At 37.5% G+C, this 27850-nt stretch overlaps 1 protein-coding gene across 6 annotated transcripts; it reads left to right on the top strand.

The window, feature by feature from the left end:
* The first annotated feature begins 273 nt into the window (after nt 1–273).
* On the top strand, nt 274–27531 carry LOC122282654. Of its 6 annotated transcripts, none has more exons than XM_043094605.1 (13): nt 274–1947; nt 2046–2187; nt 3580–3692; nt 3837–3938; nt 8078–8147; nt 8741–8796; nt 10364–10414; nt 11015–11119; nt 11513–11557; nt 14145–14247; nt 16119–16321; nt 26459–26557; nt 26886–27531. In XM_043094605.1, the coding sequence occupies exons 1-13, from the start codon at nt 487–489 to the stop codon at nt 27054–27056; spliced, it is 2721 nt and encodes a 906-aa protein (XP_042950539.1). In that variant the 5' UTR covers nt 274–486; the 3' UTR covers nt 27057–27531. The 6 variants fall into 6 exon arrangements, with proteins under 6 accessions (XP_042950539.1, XP_042950538.1, XP_042950536.1 ...); XM_043094604.1 differs by having other exon boundaries at nt 275–1947; nt 2037–2187; nt 26459–26545; nt 26883–27531; XM_043094602.1 differs by having other exon boundaries at nt 275–1947; nt 2037–2187.
* Nucleotides 27532–27850: the final 319 nt, after the last annotated feature.

Here is a 27850-nt window from a genome sequence, read left to right as displayed (position 1 = left end):
GACGGACGACACACGAGTTCTTATTTTCAATTTATCCCCTGTGATGCAGCTCATAAAACTTGAGTATGGAGTGCTAAGGTATTATGTGACTATTGGCTGTGTTAAATTGAGATTGGGCGATCGATTCCAAAGAATTTCATTTGTTTCAAATTTTAAGAAAGTTTTAATAATTAGTTATTGGTTAGATAAAAAATTTAAAAATTTAAAATTAAAAAAATTTGTAATTATAGAATTTATATGTTGACACGAGGTAAAGCATATTGCATCGTGGCCCAAGCCTGATGTACCGGATAATTTCCCGCCGTAACACGAACCTGGAAGAAATAGTTGTAAATTGTGCCCTGTCACTGATTTCAGTTTGTCTTCGAATTCCTCATGGCTCATTCGAAACCCTAGCAACCTCGAAACCCTGAACTGCAGTGTCGAATCTCTTCGAGAATACTTGGCTTCTTTTGGACCTCGTGGATCTTCAGATCAAGCTCCGGAATGGATCATCATCAACCACACTGGCGTCCCATGCCCATCCCAGGTAATATCTGCCCCATCTGCTCAATTTCTCACTTTCCCTTTTGCCCTCCGCGCCCTTCCTTCTATCAAAACCCTAGGTTCCCATTTGATCCATACAGTGGGCCCACGGGTCCTCCCCGCCCATTCACTGACGGGTTCGGAGATCTGAGGCCGTGGCATAGAAACCCTAGCTTGGATAGAGGAGAACCATACGGGCAATTCCAATCGCAGTCTTATGGTAATTGGTTTACGAACGAGGGAGATAGGAACTCTAAGAGGCCTAGGGTTGATGATATTCATAATCAAGAGAAGCCTGGAATGGTTTCTTCGGAGGATGAGCGGAGGTTGAAGCTTATTCGTGATCACGGTGCTGTGTCGAGTGGACTGCTGCCTGAAGGCAGTGCGGGCTCGATGCCGGGAATGAATCATGAAACGAATGCATATTCTCAGGAAAGTTCAGCGTTTGATGGGAATTACGGTCGACCTGGTGGTGGGGAGTACGGGAAATTTGATGGCTTTCGGGACATTAAGGGTGAAGTCGGACCACTGAGTGTGAGGAATATGGAGATGAGCACCACAGATCCAAGGTTTGGTTCGGATGATAGAAGAGAGCAACAACATATGCAGAGTAATGGCAATGGGTTTCAGAATATAGAATTCCCTCATTCTAGATATGGTCAGGTTGACAGTTCTCTGCATCCTTTTCAGACGCATGGGATTAAAAATGTGGATCAATCACGCTTGCCATATCCAGTTTCGGAAGTTCTGCATGATAAATATCGTAACCCCCACAATAATCAACAATGGCAAAGTCGAGATTCTATGCCAGCAAAAAAACCACAGCATTCTCATATGAATAATTGGCAAGGGACAAGGATGCTGTACCCTGAAGAAAGTAGCGTTCCAATGGACTATCGTGATCCTAACAATCAACTGCAACAACCCTATGGAATGCATTGTCCTGTTGATAGGAGACATGATTTCCATTCACCTGGTCTGCCAAGTGATGTGAGACGACCACTTGAAGTTGGTTTTCCATCTCAAGATGGCAAGCAGGGTTCACTTCATCATCAGCCTCTACCTGGATTCACCCAACGTGGTGATCCAAATGCGAACGAGCATGGAGGATATTTTCCATCCGCTTCTGGTGGCAGTGAGAATGTGGGTAAAATGGAGGCTTCTCCGTTTTTTAGTAGGCAGCCTCCTATTCCTGCTTCAATACCACCACCTCCGGCTGTTGACCCGGTGTTGCACATTTCTTCAGTGATGAAAGCCTACTCTTCACCGCCTAAAACATCCTGTTCTTTGTTTCCTGTTCCTGTTGGTTCATCGGCTGTGATGCCTTCATCATATCCGCCAATTGCTGAGGCACACTCCATGACCCTTCCCTATTTCCATAATGAACCACTTATGCATTCTTCCACTGGCTTTTTTTCCGAGGTATGCTAGTCTTGTTAAATGATTTTGTATCTTTTGACTCATCTCATCTATTGCACTCTTAAGGAATCTCAAGCAATGCTCTGTTGTAGTCCAAGCAGGCTGTCGGGGATGGACAACCTTTTTCTCTAAAGCAATTATCTTCGGATAAGCCAAAAGTTATTGATGCTTCCCACTTATTTAAGCCACCGCATCGTGCTTCTCGCCCTGATCATATTGTGTTAATCCTTCGAGGGCTTCCGGGTAGCTTATTATGACTGTGCACTTCTGGTCATCATGTCTCTCTTTAATATATATCATGGAATTATTTGCCTATGCTTCTGTAAAGTTGAGACTTATTGGTTTATATGTATAAAGCACAAATGGGCACAATCCGTGTACTCAGGTAGTATACTAAAGATAGCACCCATGGTCAAGGGATACACAAGTAAAGCACATATCCATTAAAGATACATAAGTAGGAAAGCTAAGATTGTAATGGGTGCTGTCCAAAAATAGAGTATTTTGAACATATCGATTTCCATATCTAACTCTGTGCTTTCCCAACCATCAAAACTTAATGGAATCATTCCCCACACATATTTGTTTTTTGATAAGTAAGAGGTAAATTTTATTGATACTACTGACATAGGCATAGCCCATGTACACAGGAGGTATACAAAAGAACGCCTTAATACATTCTAGAATTGCTAAATTAAAGATAAGAAGTCATTCACTACACTTTTGAGTGGTAAGGATTACTTTTCAGTCCTTTCCCACACGGCCAATACTCCCTGCTCTTTTCGGACATGCTACTGCAATTCAACACTTCAACACACTTCTTTCTCAGGTTGTCCAAGAAGTTTTCCCTAGGTCTGTTGTCCATGCAAAAAAGCTACTCTGTATTATAATCTCCACATGCTGGGTACATCTGCTCTAGTTAAGATTGCCAACTTAGTTTCTTGCAAACAAATAAGTGCTTGGGCCAATAAAATCCTACCCAATGATAATATCTATGTTTCGTTCTCTTAATAAATTCCTTATCCTCATCCTTCCATCCCTATCATCAGTCCTCTAACATTCGGTCACAATATATTTTTTTTGATAGGTCATTCCATGACAATATCTTACACTTCAGTAACAGCAACTTGAACCCTCCCTTTACTCCTACCTTATTTCCACTTGCTTGACCCATTCTAGATTTATGGTTTGCTGACTAAAGTGATCTCATCAATTCTCAGCTCCTTCATCATGATGAATTAGCAACAGCCTAGAAGTCTTTAATCTAATTAATATATTTTTTTTGATAGGTAAATCTAGAGAATATTTGCGTTATAGCTGTAAGAAATCCTAGGTGTATTAATATTATTCAATTGATTTAATTGTTCTTGTCTTTTTGTTGGAAATCTTTTTTCCATCACCACTTCATTAAAAATACAAGTGTATGCTTTTGCCTATTGTTCTTAGTTTGTAATGGACTAAGTGTCCATGACTTTCTATTTTCGATTGTAACCTCTAACTAGGTGCTTCTTATGCATAATACCTATGTACCTGGGCTTTGCCTATTTCTATGAATAAAATTTGTTGATTACCTATAGAATAAAAATAAGTGTATGACCATTTTATGGGAACTTATTGCATCTACTATACAATCAGGTAGTGGGAAGAGCTACTTAGCAAAGATGTTACGTGACCTTGAGGTTGAAAATGGTGGTCATGCTCCACGTATTCATTCTATGGACGATTATTTTATGACCGAGGTTGAAAAGGTTTGTTTTTGCCTTCAATATGTTTTTTTATGATCTACATTGAATCCTTATCAATTATCATAATTTTTTTTTTTTTCCCGTGTCTTGGTTTATAAGGTATAAATGATATAAAGTGTATAAATAACATTGTCTAATGAATTACAGGTTGAGAATGGTGACGTTTTGAAATCTTCGATTTTGTCTAGAGGCAAGAAACCAATAACGAAGAAGGTGATGGAGTATTGTTATGAACCTGAAATGGAGGAGGTAATGCAAATTGTTCATCTGGAACTAGAAAATATATTTCAAAAACTACAACTTATCATATGCTGGTGTATTAGAGGCGATGCAGTTTTTTTTTTTTTTCCTTTTCATTGGAAGTTTTATTTTTCTTGCATTTTTTGCTAGATTTTGGTGCAATAGAAAATATTTAGGCCTGGTTTGTTTTCACAAACCATCTCATCTAATCATTAAAACTTTCCTAAATTTCTAAAGAAAATACAAAAAACAATTCAATTTTTAATATCCCAAAATAAAAATAATATTAAAAAATTATATTCTAACAATATGTTATTTAACTTTCAACTTTCATCTCATTTCATCTCATCTCATCTCACCTATGTAACTGAACAAGGCCTTATTCCTCAAATTGTGTCTTGAGACTGCATTGGGTATCTTGTTCTAAATAATTTTCTGTTTGATTGTTTTTATCTAATTAATATGTACATATTTTTTTTCGCTGATGATTTTGTGCTATAGATTTTTTTTTTCATTGGTAAACAAGAATTTTATTGATAAAAATATAGGCATAGCCCAGGTACGTGGGACATATACAAGAATGATTCCTAGGCATGATCAACACTCAGCATTTATTATAAGGATTGTTGATCTTCAAAGCTTCTTGCATTCATTTCCTTCCAAAGACACCACCATAAGCAAATGGGAACCATCTTCCTATTGCTGCAATTTTGAATGCCCTGTAGACCTCTCCAATTTGTGAGGAGATCAACCACTCTTCTTGGCATCGCCTTACCCATTCAACCACAGTGAAGCAATCATTCCATAGGGTTGTGGGTACCTTGCTGTGTTTGATCTCCCGCTCTTTTTGCACATGTAGCACCAATCCATTAAAGTCTATTTGGGAGTACTTGGCTAACATTATGAGGGGGCAACTAGTATGTTAGCCATTGATATTCATTAATATTGATGTAAAGCCATTTATATTCATTAATCCCAAGGGGTTGGCCCATGTGGCAAAGGTCTTGGTCTTGGAGTATCACTCCCCTCAAGGACATGGGTGCAAACAATCTTTTGGGGCCACTCCCTCAAGTGAAAAGCCAGCGATTTAACCAATTCTGTATAGGAAACTTTTGAGGGTGTGGTACACTGGACCGGGATTCTCTGCAGGGGTAGGTCTGAAGGGCCTTGTTTTGAAGAAGTTTCCCGACATAAAAAAAAGAAGTCATTTATATGCATTGAAGAGCAATAAGGAGATGAGACACTATTAAGTCATGCGATCCTTTCTCGCATGAAAATCTAGGCAAGAGTTACCAATTCAGCATAAATCAAACTTTTAGCTCAAAGCTTTGATTATTGTGACCAAGAGTATGAGGGATAATGGGTCACCTTGATCATTGTGGGAACTTTTGAAGAAGCCGAATGGTTTACTGTGAATCAAAAGAGGGAAACGTAGAGCAGAGATACAATATGAAATATGCTCATAAATACATGATGCCATTCTATCTGGAAACCACATCTCCACAACAATTACATTAGAAAGCCCAATTGACATGGTCGTAGGCCTTTCCTAAGTCCGCCCAATTGACATGGTCGTAGGCCTTTCCTAAGTCCAATTTGCACAACATTGTTAAACCCGAATGGATTATATTGTTGAGATATTCATTAGCAATCAAGACCTGGTCTAAAATTTGTCTTCACTTGATAAATGCATTTGGGCCCTTGATATCACCTCTAATGCTAATTTCTTCGCGTTTGCTCACAAGTAAGAGATTGTCTTATAGATGCCTCCTACAAGACTGTTTCTAGAATTAATTTATTGACTATCATTTTGTATGCTTGATTATTCATCGTGTAGATTTTTGTACTTGAAGCATTTTATTGTTTTTGGTACAACTATTGGTCTTATTTATTGCCAAAGCAAGTTACTTATCAAAAACTCTATTGGCAAAGCATGCTCTGTGACGTTTGATTTTAACTAGGGCTGCAAACGAACTGAATCGAGTTGAATTCGAATAGGGGGTCAAGAACTTGTTTAGCATATATATCTACTTGAACTTGACTTTGAGCTTGAAAAATATTGGGAATTGCTGATCGAGCTCGACTCCTCTAATGTAAATTATGATCGAACTCGAGTACAAAAAATACTCAAGTTGATACGAGCTAGAGTAGCTCGACTAGAGCTTGGTTTAAATCTGATCCACAAATTTTTTTTTGGTTAGTGAAGCACAAATGAGATTATTTTTTTTATTTTTATTTTTATAAATAAATGAGATTATTTCTCTTAATTAATTTTAACTAGAAATATAAAAATATATATTAAATTGATCTCTTCATGCTTATTAGACATAAATCAATGATTCATCACTTGCCACAATATAATTACGACTTACAAATAGGTAAAATAATAATTCTAACATCTAAGATATCATATCACAATAAATTACAATTTCAAATGGTAGATCACTAATTACAATTATTCTAGCAAACTTAAAAAAATAATAAATTACAATTTCAAATGGTAAATCACTAATTACAATTACAATTTCCAGCAAACTTATAGAAAGAATAAACTGAGTAGCTTCAAAAGCTTAGAGCTCATTTGATATGAGGTGCCACATACACATACTAAAATATACGTGTGATGTTTCACTTGCTTTCTCTATACATGTGTGACATGTTTGATGTTTCACTTGATATGAGCCACATACACATACTAAAATATAAGCCTATCAGATATCAATGTAACAATGTAAAATCGATTCGTTGTCACTTTCCAATATATATGGCATCAAGAATGCCTAATACATTAAAGTCATTTAAAAAATTACATAATAAAGCTATTAATTTAATATTAAAGTATTCAATTATCCTTGATATAATATTAAATATGGCCAAATAATCAAAATAAGATTAGTTAAGAAAGTGTCGCAATCAATTAGAGTTGTTTATTTTTATAAACATTTTATATTTGACTCAATAATTCTTTTATGAACTTAATTCATTATTTTTGTAAAATAATAAAACATGTTACTTATACATAAAATAACAACATATATTACTTATACAAAGTATCAAAAATAATATATATATACTTATAAAAATATATATATATATATAGCATATAAAATATATATAATAAAAGAATATATGTAAATATATATATAAATATTACGAGTATTGTGATGAGCTCAAAATGAGTCGAATCGAGTTTATACGAATATTGTTCACGAGCCTAAACCGAATCGAGTCGAGATTATACGATTTTTGCTCGTTTAATATTCGAACCAATATTAATGTTCACGAACAACTCATTTATTAAATGAACTGAGTTTGAGTTGAGTTTATATGAGTCGATCTCGAATTGTTCACGAGTGGCTCTGTTCGTTTGCAGCCCTAATTTTGACTGTTAACTTTATCATGGCCTCTTCCAATTCCTTGTTTTGCATATCATGAGAGCTGGTTTTACTTGTACCTGTCTAGAAATGTTGCCTCTCTTCTCAATTGTCCCCTTGGATGGATAAAAAACATTTTTCATGAATTCCATTCATGATTTGTTGACCTGAAGTGAGAATGGGTGTTAGTGTCACATACGCTTTTGCCGAACAACCGTTTGCTGTAATTTGGTGTTTGTGAATGTTGATATTGGTTGTAACCAATAGATTATATTCTAAATGCTTCCAAAAATATAGGTTATTTACTACATTTCTTGTTGTTGAAGTAGAGATGTATCGAATCCTGTGTTGGTGGGTACAAGCGTGTGATGTGGAATACAAGAAGCATGTGGTTTCCTCATGTCATACTGATCTTTTTTCATAGTATTAGATATGTTTACTGTTTTATTTTCATGAATGACAATCTATGTCTTGGAACAAAATGCAATTAAAATATGGATTCTGCTTTCACAGGCTTGCAGTAGTGAACTGGTATATGGCTGTGGCTTTTGTTTTATTTTGTTACCATAATTGGGTTTTGTTGGTTACCTATTTTATTGCTATCCTTAGGACAGTTGAGATTTAGACTTTAATGTTAACCCATTTGGTCACTGATATCTACTGGGCACTTGCTTTTATATCATTTGTTATGTGCATGTGCATTCTTGCGCTTGGGCACATGCATTTTTGTATTAATTTTTTTTCAGTAATTCATGCTTTAAATTCCTATAACAGTCTTATCGGTCAAGCATGTTGAAAGCATTTAAGAAGACTGTTGAGGAGGGAGTTTTCACCTTCATCATTGGTATGCATTTTCTGTTCTAAAATATTCAGATTAATTGAAAGCCATGAACTCGTGTACTTTTTCTTGAAGCATTGATCAATTTCTTTTTATATATTCTGGCTGCTTTTTACTTGATTTATTGATAATTTTGAAGATGAAATCTCTTACATTTTCTTTTTCAATTCCTGTGCACAGTTTTGCGACATTTTGTCCTTTGGTTTAATTATGTTGAGGTAGTGCCTACTAGTCATGTACAATTACATGCCTCTGATGCTAGTTGTAGCACCAATTCATAAGCTTATATTGCCTTCAAAAGACAAATGCATATAAGATGCCTGAAGTATTGTTTAGTTCAAGAAACTTATGAAGTTATTTGTTTTCTTAAAAAGAATCTCCAAACCTTAGGCATAATAGAAGATAATGGAATTAAAGGTAATAAAGGTTCTTCCAGTTAGGCTGGCTTGTTACGGCATTCAATAAGTCCAATGATCTAGTTTGATTATAGATTAAGTGGTGATGCAGTGCCCATGCACTGCCTTCATTTTCACTAACAACAGATGCAGTTTTCTTCGGCTATTGACCCTTTTGTTGGTGGTATGTTTGCCTCGTCTTAGTGGATGACCGCAATCTGCGGGTAGCTGATTTTGCTCAATTTTGGGCAATTGCAAAGGTATACCCTCAATTCTCTCTCCCTAAGAACCTCTGCCATGTGTTCTGAAATGACGACTCAATAAATTCCTAATACACCCATCACAGTGTTGATGGTAACATAATGTTTACCTGATATGATCTCTAACTTTTAAATATGTACTTTCTTAGTTCAAGTTAACATTCAATGATTGGAAACAAGAAACCTGAAGTGCCTAGTTCCTGATTTTGGCTGCTGTACTTTGTTTTAAAATAGCTTTATAAAAGTATTATATATTGAGTTATGTGGAGTTATGCTTGTGTTAAAATAATTTTTTTACAAGTATTTGTGTTAAATTAAAGTGTATAGAATTACTTATATATAAAAAAAAAAAATTAAAGTGTAAAGAATTTATCAGCCCAGTTTCCTATTAATGGTCTTCGTTGATTTATTTTCTTTTTTCTTTTTTATAATATTGACCACCCTTGTACACAAGAAGTAGACCAACGGATACACAAAAGTAGCAAATTGATTTATTTTCAAAATGTTTTTCATGCTAAATAGGAGGTTTGAATTGTAGTTTCAGGACTAATGAAAGGAGACTTTGATTCTTTGGTATTGTGGAATTTTTGATATGAAAAATTATAGACAATGAATAAGCAAGCAAAATTGATAAAAGAGACCTTGAATTGTATTATTGCAGAGTGCTGGTTGTCAGGAAATTTGTAATCAATTATTGTTGCTTTCCTGGTTGTGAATTTATTTTTGGGCCAAAGGATGCTTTGCCGTGCTTGGCTCCCCCCACTGCCTGCCCTGAAAAAATTAAAGCTTGGTCTGAGTAGTCCACTCCTATCATGTTTCTCAAAATGCCAAATATTGCAGAATTTGATAATTTTAATTATGACAACTCAACAACAAAGTTTCAAATTAGCTTTTTGGTGCTTTGCCCCAATGTATCATAAAATTTAGCTCAATTATCATACAAAACGATGCATCTTGGACATATTTTACTACTAGTCAGTAACAGCACCTACCTTGAATTCTGCATTCGTTACCTGTTGTGTCTTTGCTGACGTATCTGATGATGCTGGTTGCATGTTTTCTCTTAATTGTAAGATAGTGGGTGGGAATGAATACTCAAGGCAACCACTAGGGGTTGGCTCAAGTAGTAAGAGCTTGGTCTTGGTGGTATGCTCCCTCTGAGTCCAAGGTTCGAAATGTTGGGTGCAAACAATTTCTAGGGCCTTCGGACTGGGGAATATTCCCTTGAATTATCTGAGGTGCACTTGAGGGAAACTCATTGGCAAGGGCTTGTGCACCCCTGGGATTAGTTGGTACTTAGTTCTGGACACCTGGTGCCAAATAAGAAAAAAACAACAAAATAAATTACTCAAGGCACCTTTTATCTGTAACTTTCTTATTCTATGGAAGCTGATTCATCCAGGCACCAAATACGAGGATATTTCATTTGCTGTTTCAATCTGAAAGCCAATGTTATTTCTACTGCTATTTTTAAATTCTTCGATTGTGTTTTTTTATGGCATTGTGATTACTTATAGTTTCTTTTTTTATTATTGACTTCACTCATTGTTCTTTTTTCTCTTGTCAGAGTTCGGGTTATGAAGTTTACATATTGGAAGCTACATATAAGGATCCTGTGGTAAATGTTACCTGTTGTGATTACTGCTGCACATCACCATTTTAATTCACTCAATGTCCAATGTTCAGTGCTATTATCCCAATGCAATAATTCACTTGCCATTCAAGTTTCCTGTTGTATAAACCTTAATACTTTTGGCGGGTTGGATACTACATATAAAGTTGTTTATGGAAAAATTACACTTTGCAACCATCTAAAATATGACCAATTTTGCACTTATAAATATATATATATTTATATAATATCACCTATTTTGCAATGTGCACCTCAATATCACCTATAATATCACCTATTTTGCACATCTCGCTTCTTGAAGGTACCAAAAAGTTTGAGGATAAATGTGTTAGAGGTTGGTAGTTTTTGGTCATTTTAAATCGGGGCTCAAAGTGTAATCAACCCCTTGTTTATTAATATTATGAGATCTGCACAACAAAAATCCGTACTTTAAATTGTAGCTTTATTTTTTTCCGCCCTGCTTTTTTGTCATAATGAATAGTAATTGATAATATTCTCTCTGAAAAAGCAGACAGTGCTTCTGTAATTAGAAAAAACAATTATTTGTAAAATGAGGTATAAAATTGATATTTTTGTGTATTTTAGGGCTGTGCAGCTAGGAATGTGCATGGTTTTACCAAAGATGACATTAAAAAGATGGCCAGGCAGTGGGAAGAAGCTCCATCTTTGTACTTGCAACTAGATGTCAAGGTACGATGTTTTGATGGTCTCAGTTTTGTTTTGGGCTTGTATGTTACAGGACATTCAAGGCCAAGAAGTGGTCATAGGTGGAAATATTTTAACGGGCTTTTTGCTGACATTTCATATTTAGTCATTTCCTACTTATAAAAAAGAAATATTCTAGTCATTTATGTTGTATGCTTGTGTACTTTAGCTATGTCTGTTCTTTTTTAAATAAAATCTTCTATTACTTGTCTAAAAGTATTTGAGTCATCTAAAAAATGCGGAAATGCCATGCCATGTTAGATAATGCATAAAATATTGATGGTTCAGGAAAATGAACTTTTCTTCTCTCTTCAAATAAAAATTTATAGTTGCTTACATGATTGGATTTTGATGCTGTATTTTTTGCTGGCCTGACAGTCATTATTCCATGGGGATGACCTTAAAGACGGTGGTATTCAAGAGGTAGTTGAATATTATTTATATGCTTTTAATGTTCATTTTTTATTTCTAAATTAATATCTTGATTGGAGATTGAAATTTACCATACCACATGCTTTGTTTGATATGCTTCAGTGCCTATCAATTCTAGTTATGTAGATGAAAAAGTAAATACGTTTCTCACAATGAGTGTCTGTTCTAATATTTGTTAGTCAGTTGTTTTATTTTTCAGTGAGACATTGTATTGAACATGATTCACTAGGTTCCTCTCTCTCTCTCACACAAGCATACGCATATGCACGCGCACACCCAGTTAATTAATCAAATAATGCTGCAGGCTGATGGAGACATTAGATTAAATTATATCATTGCTATGGCAGAGATAAGTCTGGCACCTTTCTATTTTTGGGGTGTTAAGGATCAAGTCTCGAGGCCCTCAAGCTATGTAACATGAACTTTAAATTTGCAGAGCCTTTAGGGCTGTCAAATAGTTGGGCCAGGATGTTAGGGTATTGGAATCCAGTCAATTACCTCTTAAAACCTGACGGTTCAATTCAAAGAGGTGGTTTGATTATGATCATTTTGTGGCTATAATACACAAAGTCCCCTCAAAATACCACCCAATCTGTAATCTCTTTAGCCACAAAGATATCCCACAAAAGTAATTCCACAAACTGATGTGGCTCGATATGGTACATAGATTGTAAAACTACTTTTATTGTAAAGTAAATCTAATGTATTTTATGAAGCTATGTCAGTTTATGGGTTTACTTTTGTGAGATCTTTTTGTAGTTGTAGCACTTCTCTTTTGGTAATCATCCCTCAAAACTATCAAAAACTGCAGTGTACCCCATTTTTCCCTTAAAAAGACAGTAGTGGCCCAAAATTTCTTAAGAATGACTAAATATCTCTATTGTTTTAAAAAATGAAGTTCTTGGGGGGGTTGGTGTTCTAATGAAGTGAGGGAGGTGTATGGTGTGGGCTTATGGAAATTTATTAGGAGGGATTGAAAGAGTTTTGCCATTCGTATTTGTTTTGTAGCTGGTGAGGGCTCTAGAATCAGATTTTCGCATGATGTTTGATGTGGAGATCACGATCTCTATAGGGCTTTCCCAGCTCTCTATCGCATTGCTGTTAATCGGGATGCTTCTGTATCGGATTTGTTGGCATTTTCCCATGGTTCTCACCATGGGGATGTTCAATTTAATAGAGATATTCATGACTATCGGACTGTGGGATTTTCTCCTTGAATTACCCGTGGTGCACTTGCTGGGAACTCTTTGCTGAGGGCTTGTGCACCCCGGGTTTAGTCGGGATGTTGTTCCTGGACATCTGGTGCCAATCAAAAAGAGGGGGGGGGGGGGGGGAATGGATACTGTTTCTGAAATTTTCAGTCTTATATATTCTATGGGAGGCCTATCGGTATCGGTACATATGGATAGGATGTAGTGGAGGCCTAACGGGAGTGAACGGTTTACAGTGAGATCTTATTACAAGCTGTTGGCATCACATGGTAATGTTCCTTTCCCGTGGAAGAGTATTTGGCGGTCTCTTGTGCCTTCCAAAGTCTCTTTCTTCATATGGACCGCCTCTCTTGGGAATATTTTGACCATGGACAATTTGAGGAATCGGGGTCTCATTGTTATGGGTTGGTGTTATTTGTGCAAGAAGAATGGGGAATTAGTGGATCATTTATTATTGAATTGTGAGGTGACAAGAGTATTGTGGGATGAGATGTTTAGAAGAATTATTGTGGCTTGGGTCATGTCTTTGAGGGTGGTGGATTTAATTGCTTGCTGGAAGGATATCAAGGCTGTCCTCAAGTGGCTGCAGTTTGGAGGATGATTCCTTTGTGCATTATGTGGTGTATTTGGATGTAAAGTAATGATCGGTGCTTTGAAGATAGGGAGCTCACAATGGAGGAACTTTGGAACAATTTTTTGTGTACACCTTCTTACTCTGGTTTTCAGCCATTGTGCTTAATGGAACTAATGTTCATGATTTTCTGTTTTTAATTTTCATGATTTTCTGTTTTTAATTTCTGGTTCCTAGAGTGTATTTAGGTGTTCTTTTGTATACTTTCTATGTACATGGGCTTTGTCTTCTTCATTCACATCAATATAATTTTCATTTTACTTATAAAAAAAAGGGTTTTAAAAAATAAAATTTGAATTTTTATTTAAAAAGTATTTTAAAAAAAATCTAGTGTTTAAAAATTACGAATTATGATTATTTTAAAATAAATAGTAATTTATGTTTTTTAAATTATAATTATTTTTAATTTATATTTTACTATTTATATTTTTTTAATATATGTAATTTTTATTAAGAGTATTTATATCAAATTTTTTGTGGAGGGGGTCCATTAAGTTTTTAGTAGTTTTAAGGGGGTGAGTGCCAAAGTTGATAGGTTGGAGGCTTGATTGCAAATTGGGTGGCAATCTGTGTGGCTTTGTGGATTTATCCCCTAATTTTTTTATGCAGACTGGTTTGTGCGTCACCTGCACACTCTTGTGTTTGTGTGTTTATGACATTGTGTAAAGAACGTTGAACTTTAGAGCCATTTTTTAAAATGCTGATGTAATTTCAATTTGCATTTAACATCTTCCAGGTAGACATGGACATGGAAGATGAAGATTTTGATGGAAATTTATCTGAGCTGAAAGAGAAGCCTGAGAATAACATTGCTCCTGTAGGAGAAGATGCACCTGATGGTACAAGTCAACTCTTGTTTTTTTTTATTTATAATTTATATAATTGTGATCTTTTGTATCTCTATTAACAAGTATGATTGTGTCTTCTACATTTCTTTCTTGCTTTACACTTATAAAAACTTACAATAGATGTTTTATTAGTGTGTTTTGTGTGTGAGCTCATGTTGTTTTTTACTGTACTTTTTTTTAAAAAAATGTTTAAGCTTGGCTTATGGCTGGATTGTTTTAATTTCACTCTCAACCTGTTTTCCCTAATTTTTTTGTTACTAATTAATAAGACTTGGAAGATCAGTATCTAAAATTGAAAGGAAAGATTAATGATCAAGTCAGACATTGAAAATAAAATTTTCGTATCAGTTAGATTCAACGTGTTTTATTTCTCAACATTCCTCTGTGTCTTGATCTGAGAAAATGAATTCTTAAATGGTAGGCTCTTATCTGTGGCAAATATGTAATTTTTTATGACTTTGGAATAAAATTTTGACACTATAATGAACTTGCCCATCAGATTTTAAAAAGGTCTCTGTTCAGGTATCTGACGGTGGTGGAGGGGGCTGCTTTACCTCTAAAATGACGGAGATTTTTCTCAATAACTTTGGTTTTTCTGAGTGGAACCAAATTCTTGCAAAATTTGGTCCTGTGTCTCTCTAGCATGGCTTTAAAATGGTTTGATTTATTCAGCTACGTTTGGATATTGAGATGAGTTGAGTTGTGAATGGTAGTATTTTGTGGGTCCCATTGAGATAGGTATAACTTTTTTAGGTTGAGATGGTCTTAACTTTTTAGGTTGAAATGTATGAAGTAGGTTGAGATGAGTTTAATTTTTTTATGAGTAGTTGAAAAAGTAGTGGGTCCCATCAATAATTGGTTTGAGATGAGTTGAGTTTGGTTCAACAACCAAACACAACTATAAATTGAATCAATTCCGAACTGGTTTTCAATGCATTTTTTGAGTCGTTCAAAGAATCAGTTCAATTGGTTGATTTTAGCTGATTTCAAACCGATTCCAGTACATTGCAGCTGATTGAAAAGTATGTTTCTTTTATGGATTGTGATTGAGAAATGAATTCTTTTATTTCTCATATGAAAATATGACAACACTAATGCATTTAAAATTTTTCATATTTGTGTTCAATTAGAAGAGTAGAGAAATTGGAAGATAAAAATATGGAGTTCTTTACTTTATTTAGTCGAATATGAAAAAAATTTGGGAGAAATGAATATTCTTAAATTTCTGATTATGCACAAAATACCACAATATAATAAACTTACAATTAAGAGTATTTATCTACTTTGTAAATGAGAAATTTGAGTCAAAAGAATGTATTTAGGTGTTCTTTTATATACTTCCTGTGTACATGGGCATCACCTAATTCATTCGTATCAATAAAATTATCATTGTAATTACCAAAAAAGAAAAAACGAATTGAGGACAATGAGGTCAAATACGAGAATTTTATTATTTATATTTTTTTAATATTTTTTGTTGACACTGAAATACCTGTTTTAAACGTTTTGTGGGTCACCTGATTCAACCATTTGAGTTAGTCATTCCCCAATTGCGAATCCGATTCCAATTCCGATTTTCGAGCATTGCTCTTTGGCGCTTCATTATGAAAACATATTGGTTGGGGTTTATGTTCCTCATGCACAAAAAAGAAAAAAATGGGCGAAAGGAACAAAACAAAACAGAAAACAAACATGTATTCTATTTTTTAAATAATCATTCTAGTTTTTTGTTACCCGACTAAAATAAGCCTTCTGGTTAGGTTTTACATATTTGCGACTGCAAGTATTTAATCACTTTATGACAATGATGATTGCTAGATTCTCATTTTCCTTTATTCATAAATATGCTTGAATTTTTTGAGATTTAGGTCCTTCAAAGGATGGGAATAGATGGGATTCTGAAGGAGACCATCTGTCAGAAGTGAAAGAATTAGGTCGGAGTAAATGGTCAAATGATGCAGATGAGGATGATACTGAAAGAACTGAGGGTGTGAAGACAAGTGCTCTTTCCGGGTTGATTCAAGCATATGGCAAGAAAGTCAAATCTGTCCGTTGGGCTGATCAGGTATTTTATAGTTTATGCTACTATTTTGTCCATTTTAAAGGTAATATGATTGTTCATGTATTTATCTTCATGACATTCTAAACCATGGATGGATCCTCTTTCATTCGAATGGTATTTTCCTGGGTCTGGTTTCCTTGTACTGTCTACTTCAAGAATATCGATGCTTCAAATAAGGTAGAATAGGAATTAAAGAAGAGAGATTCATTTCCAGTGAATGGTCCTCAATCCATTAATGTATATATACACACAAGGGTGAATGACACATCCAACATCACTATGATAGCTTGCTATGGACTTGATAACTTAGCTCCGTCTCTGGAATAGGGGCAGGTGCTAGAAACACTAGTCTCTTTGTTCTCTAACACTCCTTCCCAAGCTGGAGCATATATTATGCATATGCTCAGCTTGGAATAAACTAAAAAAACCAGATGAGCGAAAAAACAAACTTTAATACTCACCCTCAACTGGAATGCATAAACCCAAAGATGGGAATTTTTTTTTTTCCTTTTTTGGGTTACAGCACAGACAGACTGATACTGGACAAATTAATTAAATAATTTATATTGTTAAGGGTTGTTTTGAAACGATTAAAAAAAAAAAATGGTAAGGGTTGTTGTAATTCAATAAATGAGCATTGCCCTAGGGTTTAGGAGTTATTTGACTTTAGAAGTTTGTGTTTATTTTAGGAATTAGTCTAATTAAGTGTCAATGTCATCCAGTGAAGTTAGATTATTGAATAGAATCAAATTTATAAGTACTTTTCTCTCCTTCTCCCCTCTTCTTGCTTTTGTATTTGACTTTTTAAAAGTTTGACTTCTTTTTGTGTGTGATTTTAATGGATGGTACAACCAAAAACTCCGAAGAGGCCTGGTGGGATTAAGTGGCTAGATCACAATTGAGATCACGACTTGTGTACTGAATCATAAGGGTTGCCGAGTAGGATGGGGTTTAGAAGAAATTTAGTTATAGAAGTGAACACATTTGGTTTGAGGAAGGAAGGAAGCTTCTTGCTCATTACAGAAAGTAGCTGGAAGATAGTTAAAGGAAGTGAGACTTGGGATTGGTTCAGTGCAATGGTTTGCAAAAGCTCCAGAGGAGTGCTCGAAGGGGGGGATGAAGGATTTTTATACCACTTAAATGGAGGGTGCTAGGAGTTTCATTGCCTAGAGGTGCTCTAATGCTATGGCCGTTTCACGGTGTTAGTAGAATATGGTGGGGTGGAAGGTGAAATTTTATCTTTGTACCGGAAGACATGGAGGGTATGGGGTGGAGGAGGATGGCAGATGCGTTGAGGGAGGTCATTTCAGAGGTGGAGATCATGTTTTGCAACTCAGGTGAAGTTTCACAAAAACTGCCGGGGATGGGAAGTCAAACACAAAGCCAGTCGTACAAGGAGGCTTTGGTGCAGATGATGGCTCCAATGCAGTCTTGAGTGCAATATTGTGGAGGGGATGGTGGTGGTGCTCAACAGCAAACCCCACGATGAGATGCTTACAAGGCCAGGGAACGGAAATAGCATGACACGGAAATAGCCAGGGAACGGGTTCAGACTAGGAGCACTGGAAGGGAGTCGGTGGCAGGCCCCTTCTCTCTCTGGCATGTAGAATATTCTAAAGGACATCCAATCCCAATTGACAGATCTGCGGGAGAAAATGGCTGCTCTAATACGTTGTGTTGAGGAGAATAAAGCTATGGGCTTGGGCTTTATACCGAGGAAGGACTTTGAGCCTAATAAACTGATGGGTGTAGGCAAGAAAGTTGGGCCTCAACCCGTGGGGAGTAATAATCAACCAAGGGACCTGGCAAGGCTTGATGGGCCTCGAATAGCAGCTTATGAAAGAGCTAGTGGCCCATAGACACTAAAGGGCCCACGACCTAGGCTTTAGCCCATGAAGGAAAACAAAGGGTAGTCCATGGTGGGTGTTTTGCTCGTGTGGAGAGTGAGAGGTGGGGACGTGGCTGGGTCTTCTATTGGCGGGAGGCTCTGACTTCGTCGGTGGAGGTCCCGATAAACAAGACCATAGCCACAGAACAGTCGAAGGTGGCTTAGACGTTGAACTTGATAGAGAGTGAGGTGTTGGCGGAGGAGCCCGAAATGGCTATCGTCAATGCTGCACCGTTGGACGTCAATTCTCAAGCCCAACTAGGCCAGACAAGGCCTACAGACAGCAAGGTTGAGTCTACTCCCAAAACTCAAGTGGTGTCCCTGCCAGTGAAGGTGTCACAGCTTATGGAAGTGGCCTGTACTTTGTTCTTCGAAGCAGAGAATACAAAGGAGGTTTTAGAGGGACTCTCTTAGATGTTTGTGCCTATAACAGACCCCTCTGAGTGGGGTGGTAGGTCCAACTGTGTTGAAGAAGAAATGGAAGTGCTGCTGCAGCCACAGTGGACACCCATGGATGTGATAGACATGGCTGGGGAGCCAGCACCCTTGAATTGCTTTATGCCAAGTCAGTATAGTGTCTCTGATTGGGTTTAACACAAGGCAAAGGAAATACAACATTGTGTGAGAATTGAATGTGAGGGATTTGAAGAACAATTCTTGGCTTTACTTACAACTATTGAAGATGGGTATGTGCAGCAAAAGAAATCAGGTTCGAAAAAACAGAGGAAGCTCATGAGACTAACTTGGTCCTTAGATTTTGAAGGCAGTTTAAGCAGAGAAAGAACCCAAGGGAAGGGAGTAGCTACGTCTTTAAGAAGCCCAAATTAGTTCTTGGAATGTTCGAGGGCTCAACAAGGTCGATAAGCGTCTTCAGGTGAAAAATTTACTTTGTGAGTAGAAGGTGGACATTGTGTTTACAAGAGTCTAAGCTGAAACTGATTACAAGAAAAATTGTTTGAAGTTTATGGAGCTGTAATTTTGTGGATTGGGCTTATTTAGCATCTGATGGGGCTTCAATAGGTATATTAATTATGTGGGATAGAAAAGTGGTAGAGAAAATGGAGGAATTTTCTCAAGCCATACTCGATTCCGTCTAGGAGAAGGAGACCGCATAAAGTTCTGGTATGACACATGGTGCGACCATGTTGCTCTAAAGGAATCTTTTCCCACACTATTTAGAGTAGCAAGAGATACTGAAGCTTTAGTAGTAGAAGTAAGGGTAAGATCTGGGGAGCAAATCCAATGGAACATCAACTTTAGTAGGGTGGCACAAGATTGGGAGATGAGCACTTTTGAAGCTTTTTACAGCCTTCTGTATTCAAGGGAAGTGAGTACTTCCCAGGATAGTCTATGGTGGATACATGCAGCTAAAGGAATTTTTTCGGTGCGCTCTTTTTATAAGTCTCTTATTCAAGAGACACCTGCCCAGTTCCCTTGGAGAAAGTTATGGAGACATAAGGCGCCTCCCAAAGCTGCGTTCTTTCTGTGGTCAGCATCCCTAAGCAAGATTCTTACTACTGATAATTTGAGGAAGCGTAGGGTGATCATCGTAGATTGGTGTTGTATGTGTAGAAAGGGAGGCGAATCGGTGGACCATCTCTTAATACATTGTGAGATAGCAAGAGGGTATGGAACGAGGTGCTGGGCAAAATCGACTTGGCTTGGGTTATGCCTGAGAAGGTGGCAGGAGTAGTGGCTAGCTGGACAAATATGAGAGGCAACCAACAGATAAAAGAGGTGTGGAAGATGATACCCATATGCATCATGTGGTGTTTATGGCAAGAACGCAATGCAAGGACCTTTGAAGACAGAGAGATCGATGGAGGAATTGAAAGTTTTCTTTTTTAGAACTCTTTGTATTTGGACCATAGCGGTTGATTTTAATGGCTTAGAGCTACATGATTTTCTGATGTCCATCGCCCACACGTAGCGATGGAAACTATACTTTGTACCGGGCAATTGCCTATTCTTTTGATAATATAATTTATTTACTTGTCAAAAAAAAGAAAAGAAAAGGAGGAATTCATTGGGCAGTACTGAGTGGCTTGTTACTTCAAGAATGTGGAAGATAATTTTTTGTGGGCATTCGCTAGCATTTATGGCCCAAACCTAGATCGTAATAGAAGACTTCTATGGGAGGAAATAGCAGGAGTTCATAGTTGGTGGGACACACCATGGTGCATAGGCGGAGATTTTAATGTTATAAGATTCTCAAGCGAACGATTTGGATAGAGTAGGATGCGACCTGCAATGATGGAATTTTGAAGTGTATTTTTGAATTGGGGTTGGTGGATCTTCCTCTCATTGGAGGAGCTTTTATGTGGTCAAATCACCATACGTGGTCTAAATTGGACAAATTTTTAGTCTCGTCAGAGTGGGAAGGCTACTATTCGGATCTATGTCAAAAGAGGCTTCCTCGCATTTGTTCATATCACTTTGCTATTCTGTTGGATTGAGGTGGGATTCAAGGAGGATGTCAGTATTCTAAATTCGAAAATATGTGGCTGAAAACTGAAGGCTTTGTGGACAAGGTTAGGCAATGGTGGTCTTCATATCCAATACATGGCACTCCTTTTTTCATTTTAGCAGGTAAATTGAAAGCGTTGAAACAAGATTTAAAGCTTTGGAATATTTAGTCCTTTGGTGATATAGGTGACCAGAAAAAGTCTATGTTGAGAGAGATACAAGAATTAGAAAGGATACAGGAGGGCCAGGTCCTTTCTCTGGAAGAGTTAGCTCAGAAGGCAAATTTGGTGTTAGAATTAGAGAGGATTATATTACTGGAGGAGATATCTTAGCGCCAAAAATCCAGAGCATTGTGGTTGAATGAAGGCAATCGAAGCACGAAGTTCTTCCATAAAGTGGCCAACTCTCATAGGAAAAATAATAATATTGTACAAAGACTCCTGTGATTAGAGAGCATGTTGCTGATTTTTTTGAACACTTACTGAACATGTGGGATGGTGGCCAAAGCTTGATGGACTAGCCTTTGAATCCATTGAGTCACATAGTGTTCTGTGGTTGGAGAGACCCTTTGAGGAGGTGGAGGTTCATGGGGTGGTGAGGAAAATGGTTAAAGATAAAGCACCTTGTCCTGATGGTTTCTCTACGGGATTCTTCCAAACATGTTGGGAAGTGGTGAAGGAGGATTTAATAAAGGTGTTTCGGGAATTTTTTTCGGTTGGGAAATTTGAAAAAAGCCTAAATGCCACTTTTATTGCACTTATTCCTAAGAAATTTGGGGGCAATGTAAGTGAAAGATTATCATCCCATTAGTCTTGTAAATGGGGTGTATAAAATCATATCCAAGGTGCTTGCAAATCGTCTAGGGGAGGTGTTGGAAAAGATTATTTCGAAACCCCAAAATGCTTTTGTAAGGGGTAGGCAAATTCTGGATTCAGTTCTAATTGCTAATGAATGCTTTGATAGTTGAATAAAATCCGGCAATAAGGGGATCGTATGTAAATTGGATATGGAGAAAGCTTATGATCATGTGAATTGGAACTTCTTAATTTACTTGCTTGGGAGATGTGGTTTTGGGGAGAGATGGTATTCGTGGATCAGATTATGTATCTCAATGGTGAAGTTTTCAGTGTTAGTAAATGGCAACCCAGTCGTCTTCTTTAACAGTATGAGAGGCCTAAGACAAAGGGATCCTTTGTCTCCACTTTTATTTGTCATAGTTATGGAGGCGCTTAGTAGAATGATCTCGGCCTTGGTTAACGGTGGTTTTGTGATTGGTTTCCTGGTTGGGGACCCCACTAGGGGTACTCTCAACATTTCTCACCTATTGCTTGTAGATGATACATTGATTTTTTGTGAGGCAGAACAGAACCAGATGTGGGTATTGAGGGCTCTCTTACCTTGTTTTGAAGCGATATCTAGTCTAAAAGTGAACTTTGACAAATCAGAGTTGGTGCCAGTTGGTAATGTTAGCAATATTTGATAGTGGGCTAACATTTTTGGTTGTAAGGTTTCCTCTCTTCCCATGAATTACCTTTGTCTTCCGTTGGGGGCAGCATCACGGGTCAAATCGCTCTGTGATATAGTGATTGAGAAGATTGAACGTAGATTAGTAGGTTGGAAGAGATTGTTCTTGTCGAGAGGTGGTTGGATCATCTTAATTAAAAGCACTCTTTCCAATTTACCAACGTATTATCTATCTCCATTCCCCATTCTAGTAAGTGTGGCAAATTGGATTGAAAAATTGCATCGTGATTTCCTTTGGAGTGGTATGGGGGATGAATTCAAATTCCACTTGGTCAAGTGGGATAAGGTATGCTCTCCAATCTCTTCTGGAGGGTTGGGAACTAGAAATTTGCAAATCTTTAATGGGGCTTTATTGGGGAAATAGTTGTAGAGATACACTATAGAATCGGAAACCCTATGGAAGTCGGTGATAGACCTTAAATATGGAGGCGTGTTGGGGAGGGGGGGGGGGGGGTTGGAGCACTAGAGACTTTAGTGGGGCTTATGGAGTGGGAGTTTGGAAGCATATTAGGCGAGGGTGGGGGGTTTTTACTCGTCGCACTAGACTTATGTTTGGAGATGTTCTAGAATTAAATTCTGGAGTGACCTATGGTGTGGGGATAACGCCTTTAAGGATTCATTCCCTTCAGTTTTCAGGATTGCTTATGAAAAAGAAGCTTTAGTGGCTGATATTATACTATTTGGGGATCAAGTCCAATGGGGCTGCCCAAGATTGGGAAATTGGTATTTTTGAGGATTTTTTTCATATTCTATACTCCATGAGACTGAACATTCAACGAGTTGACAAGTTGTGGTGGATACCAACAGATAAAGGCATGTTCACGGTTCGTTCTCTTTATAAGTCTCTCACACGATCACAAGACAACCAATTTCTATGGAAGAAGATTTGGCAAAATAGAGCGCCTTCTAAAGTGTCATTTTTTGTTTGGTCAGCTTCCTTGGGTAAGATTTTGACGATGGGCAACTTAAGCAGACGGGGTGATCATAGTAGAGTGGTGCTGCATGTGTAAGAAAAGTGGTGAGACTGTGGATCATCTTCTACTACATTGTGAGGTTGCTAGAGAGCTATGGGATGATGTGTTCCGTAGGCTAGAGCTAGCTTGGGTCATGCCTGCCACAGTTGTTGAGTTCTTGGCCAGCTGAACAAATCTAAGAGGAGGCCCCCAAATCACAGCTGTGTGGAAAATGATGTCTATTTGCATCTTGTGATGCCTATGGAAGGAGTGTAATGACCGGACGTTTGTAAATAAAGAACACTCTATAGAGGAACTTAAATCACTTTTTGTTAGAACATTATTTTTATGGGCCATAGCTGTAGATTTTAATGGCCTGGGCATTTATGACTTTCTTGTTTCTTTTTCTTCTTCCTAGATGGGCATTAATTGTGTATACCTTCTTGTGTACCTTGGCTAAGCCTTTTATTATTAATACTATTGTTTACTTATAAATTTTTTTTAATGGATATTAAGTCCATTAAAATATATTACAAGAGGTGAATGGAATAAGGTATTGAGAAAAAAAGGTTCTAAGCTTGTACATTGACTGCTCGTGATCCTCAAAGCTTCTTTCGTTTTGCTCCTTCCAAAGGCACCACCAAAGGCAAATTGGGACCATCTTCCATGTTGCTCTGAGTTGAGCATTTCCACGTAGGGCTTACCAACTTGCTTGGAAGTCAACCACCATTCTCGGCATCACCCACACTAGCCCCACTCTAGCAAAGAATCTAAGAGTCATGGCAACCTCACAGTGAAGTAGTAGGTGATGAAGAGTCTCCCCACTCTTCGCACATGCAACACCAATACAATATGATAATCCAGAGTTTTCTTAATTTATCTTCAGTGAGGATCTTTCCTAAGGAGGCTGTCCACAGAAAGAAAGCTACTTTTAGGGGTGTCATAGTCTTCCAAATAGGCTTCCATGTAAATGGGTTTGTGTTATGCATGATAATAGACTTGTAGAATGAATGGATGGTAAGGTTTCCTTCTTTGAAGGGCACCAAGGAATCTTATCATCCTCTCCCACCCTCACTCAGGGTTGCTAAACTCCGTTAATGTATCGACTTCCCAATCTTGTGCAACTCTAAGAAAAGTGATATTTAATTAAGGAATACCACTAGATTGTTCTAGAAGATCTGCAACTGATGCTTCCTGCAACCTCGCAATTCCATAAATTTCTGGGAAAGCTTCTTTGAGGGCCTATTGCTACACCAAAGTTCATGCCAGAATTTAATCTTGGACCCATCTCCCACCTCGAACCAAGTGCACTTGGAAAAAGTATCCCATCCTCTTGTGATGTGTTTCCAAAGCCCCGCCCCGTGTGGTCTGCTCACCTCATTTGAATACCATCCACCAAACTTACAGTCAATTGCAGCTCTCCATAAAGCCACCCTTTCTGATTGGTATCTCTACAACCACTTTCCCAATAGAGCCCTGTTAAAGACCAACAGGTTCCGTATTCCCACCCATCTCCCGAGATTGGCATGCATACCGTGGACCAATTAGCAAGGTGGAATTTGAACTTGTTGCCCATCCTTCCCCGTAGGAAGTCCCACTGCAACTTCTTCATGCGGTGAGCCACCTTGGTACAGGGACAAGAAATCAGTAGGCAAGTTAGAAAGAGTACTTATGATCAAAGTAACTCTTTTACCTTTTGATACATACATCCTTTTCCAACTAGCCAACCTTCTCTCCATTTTTTCAATCACCCCATCGCAAATGGATGTTGCTCATGCTTAGTTGTCAGTCTTGTATTTTTCAGTGTACTTGGGCTTTTCCTACCTTTATCATTAATAAGACTCCCTGTTTACTGAGAAAAAAAACTCTGAATACTTTGTCCTGCATCACTGATTGTATGAAAATATTCACAAGAAGAGCACTAAACTGGGCACTAACATGCTGCAATTCCAGTTAAACACAAACACTAACACGCACTAAACTGGGCACTAACATGCTGCAATTCCAGTTAAACACAAACACTAACACCAAGTTCACTGAAAAATGCAGACTCTGGTTGGATGTTGCTTGAAAACATCATTGCCGTTCAGATCTCACCGCAAAACACCAAGCACCAGTCAGATTGTGCCACAAAACCAACCTATCAAATAACCAAAAACAAACAAGATTTTTTTTTTCCCGACACCCGGAGAGAGGAGTCTAACCAATGCCTAGTTAAAAGCAAGTTAAAAGCTTAACAAAAGAGGGTAGAAAAACCAAGACCAAAAAATAGGAACAAAGGGGACTAAGAATCCTTGACCCTCGAATCTTTATCTGTCCCCTATTAGCCGTTGTCTCTATTGATGCATATATAGAGACACTAGGACGTAAAAAAGACACCTCACTGTGGACTTTTGCACATTGATTGGGCATGTGGAGGTTCTTTGATAACCATGTGGATCACCAATTAAAGGGTCTTCTACTAAGAATGACATGTGGGCAAGAGATCTCTACTTGTGTATTTATGTATGTAATCGAGATATGCAGCTTAAAGGTAATTGTGATGAAACTGTGGTGAGAGGTTAACCGAAGGCTCTTTTACAAGTAGTTGTGAATTAACTGCTGTAAAAGGGCTTTGGGTTGGAGACTGCATGATGTAGTTGACCTGGAGATGTTTTCGTCATCTGGAGGAATGTTATCTATATGCTTGAGTGATGCTGGATGACTTCTTAGAATTGCAGCTTTACAACCCACCTGTTTGTTTGGGGGCACTACTTGCAGCCATATAACCCACCTCGTTCTTTGTGGTTTCGGTATTTTTCCTACGTGAAACTTCTCTGCATTTATCCAGACCATCTACAAATTTAGATATTTTTGTGAAAATACTTGTGATGGGCTTGTCATTCTCTTTTGTGTCCTGTTCTGTGGGGTCATACCCTTTTTCGTCATTAATAAAATTATTATCTAACCCATAAATAAAATTCTTTTGTGTCATAGAGAAATGTTTGACATGCGACATCAAAAAAAGAAATGTTTGACATGTAGAACATGTAGCAGTGTTAAGACCTTTTGAGGATCAAACGCAATGCTTGGTTTTTTATTTTTAATTTTTTTTGTTGACATTGGAACATGTTTTCCACTTGAATAAGGTCATTTATCCTTGTAAGGTCATTGGCCCATGATCTAATCGCCTTGTATAATTCTTGCGCCTAAATAATCTGACGGCTTGGTGTATCATGATTACCTTTGCATATTGTGGAACAGCATGCCTATTTTTCTTAGTTCTGCCGTGTTTGTAAAGCTTTTTGTTGCCCTGTTTCCTCCCTGCAGATGGGTAGCACTGGATTTTCAATACATGCAGCAAAGAAGGCAAATTTATTGTCTCTAGTAATTGGGCCTGGCACCGGATACAACTTGGTTAGTTGTAGAGTTAATATGCCTCCCTCTTAATATAATTTTTTTTTTTATAAGTACCTCCCTCTTAATATAATAGGATCTGGGCTTTTTGAGAAACTACTTTCAGTCATGTTCTGTCATGAAAATCTTGCTTAAATTTTGTGCGTTTCCTCTCTTTGTTGGAACAAGTCTCTCTCTTCTTGCTGGTCAGTGGTCACTTGGAGCAAATCCTTCTCTGTTCTTGTGTTTGTTATCTGGCTAATTCCTCCACCAAGAAGAATCATTTCGTTTCCTCATCTTTCCTGTCATTCTCATAGGGTCCACCCAATAAACTAACCTTATTTTCTTTTAACACTAGCAGGAGTCCAACCCAATACCTGAAGAGGAAATCCCAGCACCAACCCATAATGCTGTTGAATCGAAGAGGCAGAGCACATTCCAAGAGAGACTACGTGCAGAACAGGAATCCTTTAAAGTAGTTTTTGACAGGAGGCGGCAGCGGATTGGTGGGCTTGGTGTGGAGGAGGAATAGTACTTTTAAGGATGCTTCCCATTAAGCATATTGGATCAAAATTTTTATTTTATTTTATCAAGGGGGTTGATCTTTGTATTGCAGAGATGATGAAAAAGGGTAGTGTCCCGTCCCTCCCCTGCCAGGATGGGGATAGTCCTGGTAGATCAAGTGATTTAGTTTTCATACGGTGCGCCTCAATCTTTGGAATCCTAAGGTTTGTATTTCAATGCTCATATCTTTTTGTGATGATAAGATATTTGTGAGAATGAACGGTAAAACGTGCATAAATTGAGGGGTTTTTTTTTTTTTTTTAAGTCGGACGGTGGTTGTAATCTGTACGATTGTATAGCATTTGAAAGATTGGAATTTGGACTTTCATGTGCTTGTACGAACGATATTTGGGACGAAAGTATGTGTACTTTACAAGTGAAAATATCACCATATTGTATGTTATCCATTTCACTTGAAACGTAAAAGATCTTATTCAAGAGAACTTCCGCTTCAAATCGATTATGGTCATGGTGAGAATCTCCTACGTTATTGAGTTTTAACTTCCAGAACAGCGAAAATTGAAGCCTCGTAGCAAGAGTTGTGTTAAGAGGCATGTGGGACGGTCAACAGGAAGCAACACACTGCTGGTCTATAGTTGAAGATTGTCGCTAGCCTGAAGCCCCGTGAGAGAGAATGGGCAGAGTTTTTAGTTAAGTATTATTAAAACAAAGTGATAACACTTATGATTAGGATGTGCTACTCTAGTGTATTTCTTTTGAAAAATTGTAGTGCTCAGTGTAAAAGTAAGATTTTTCATATTT

Source organism: Carya illinoinensis, chromosome 11 (genome assembly GCF_018687715.1).
Source record: "Carya illinoinensis cultivar Pawnee chromosome 11, C.illinoinensisPawnee_v1, whole genome shotgun sequence".
Classification (NCBI taxonomy): domain Eukaryota; kingdom Viridiplantae; phylum Streptophyta; class Magnoliopsida; order Fagales; family Juglandaceae; genus Carya; species Carya illinoinensis.
This window is presented reverse-complemented; position numbering and strand designations above follow the sequence as displayed.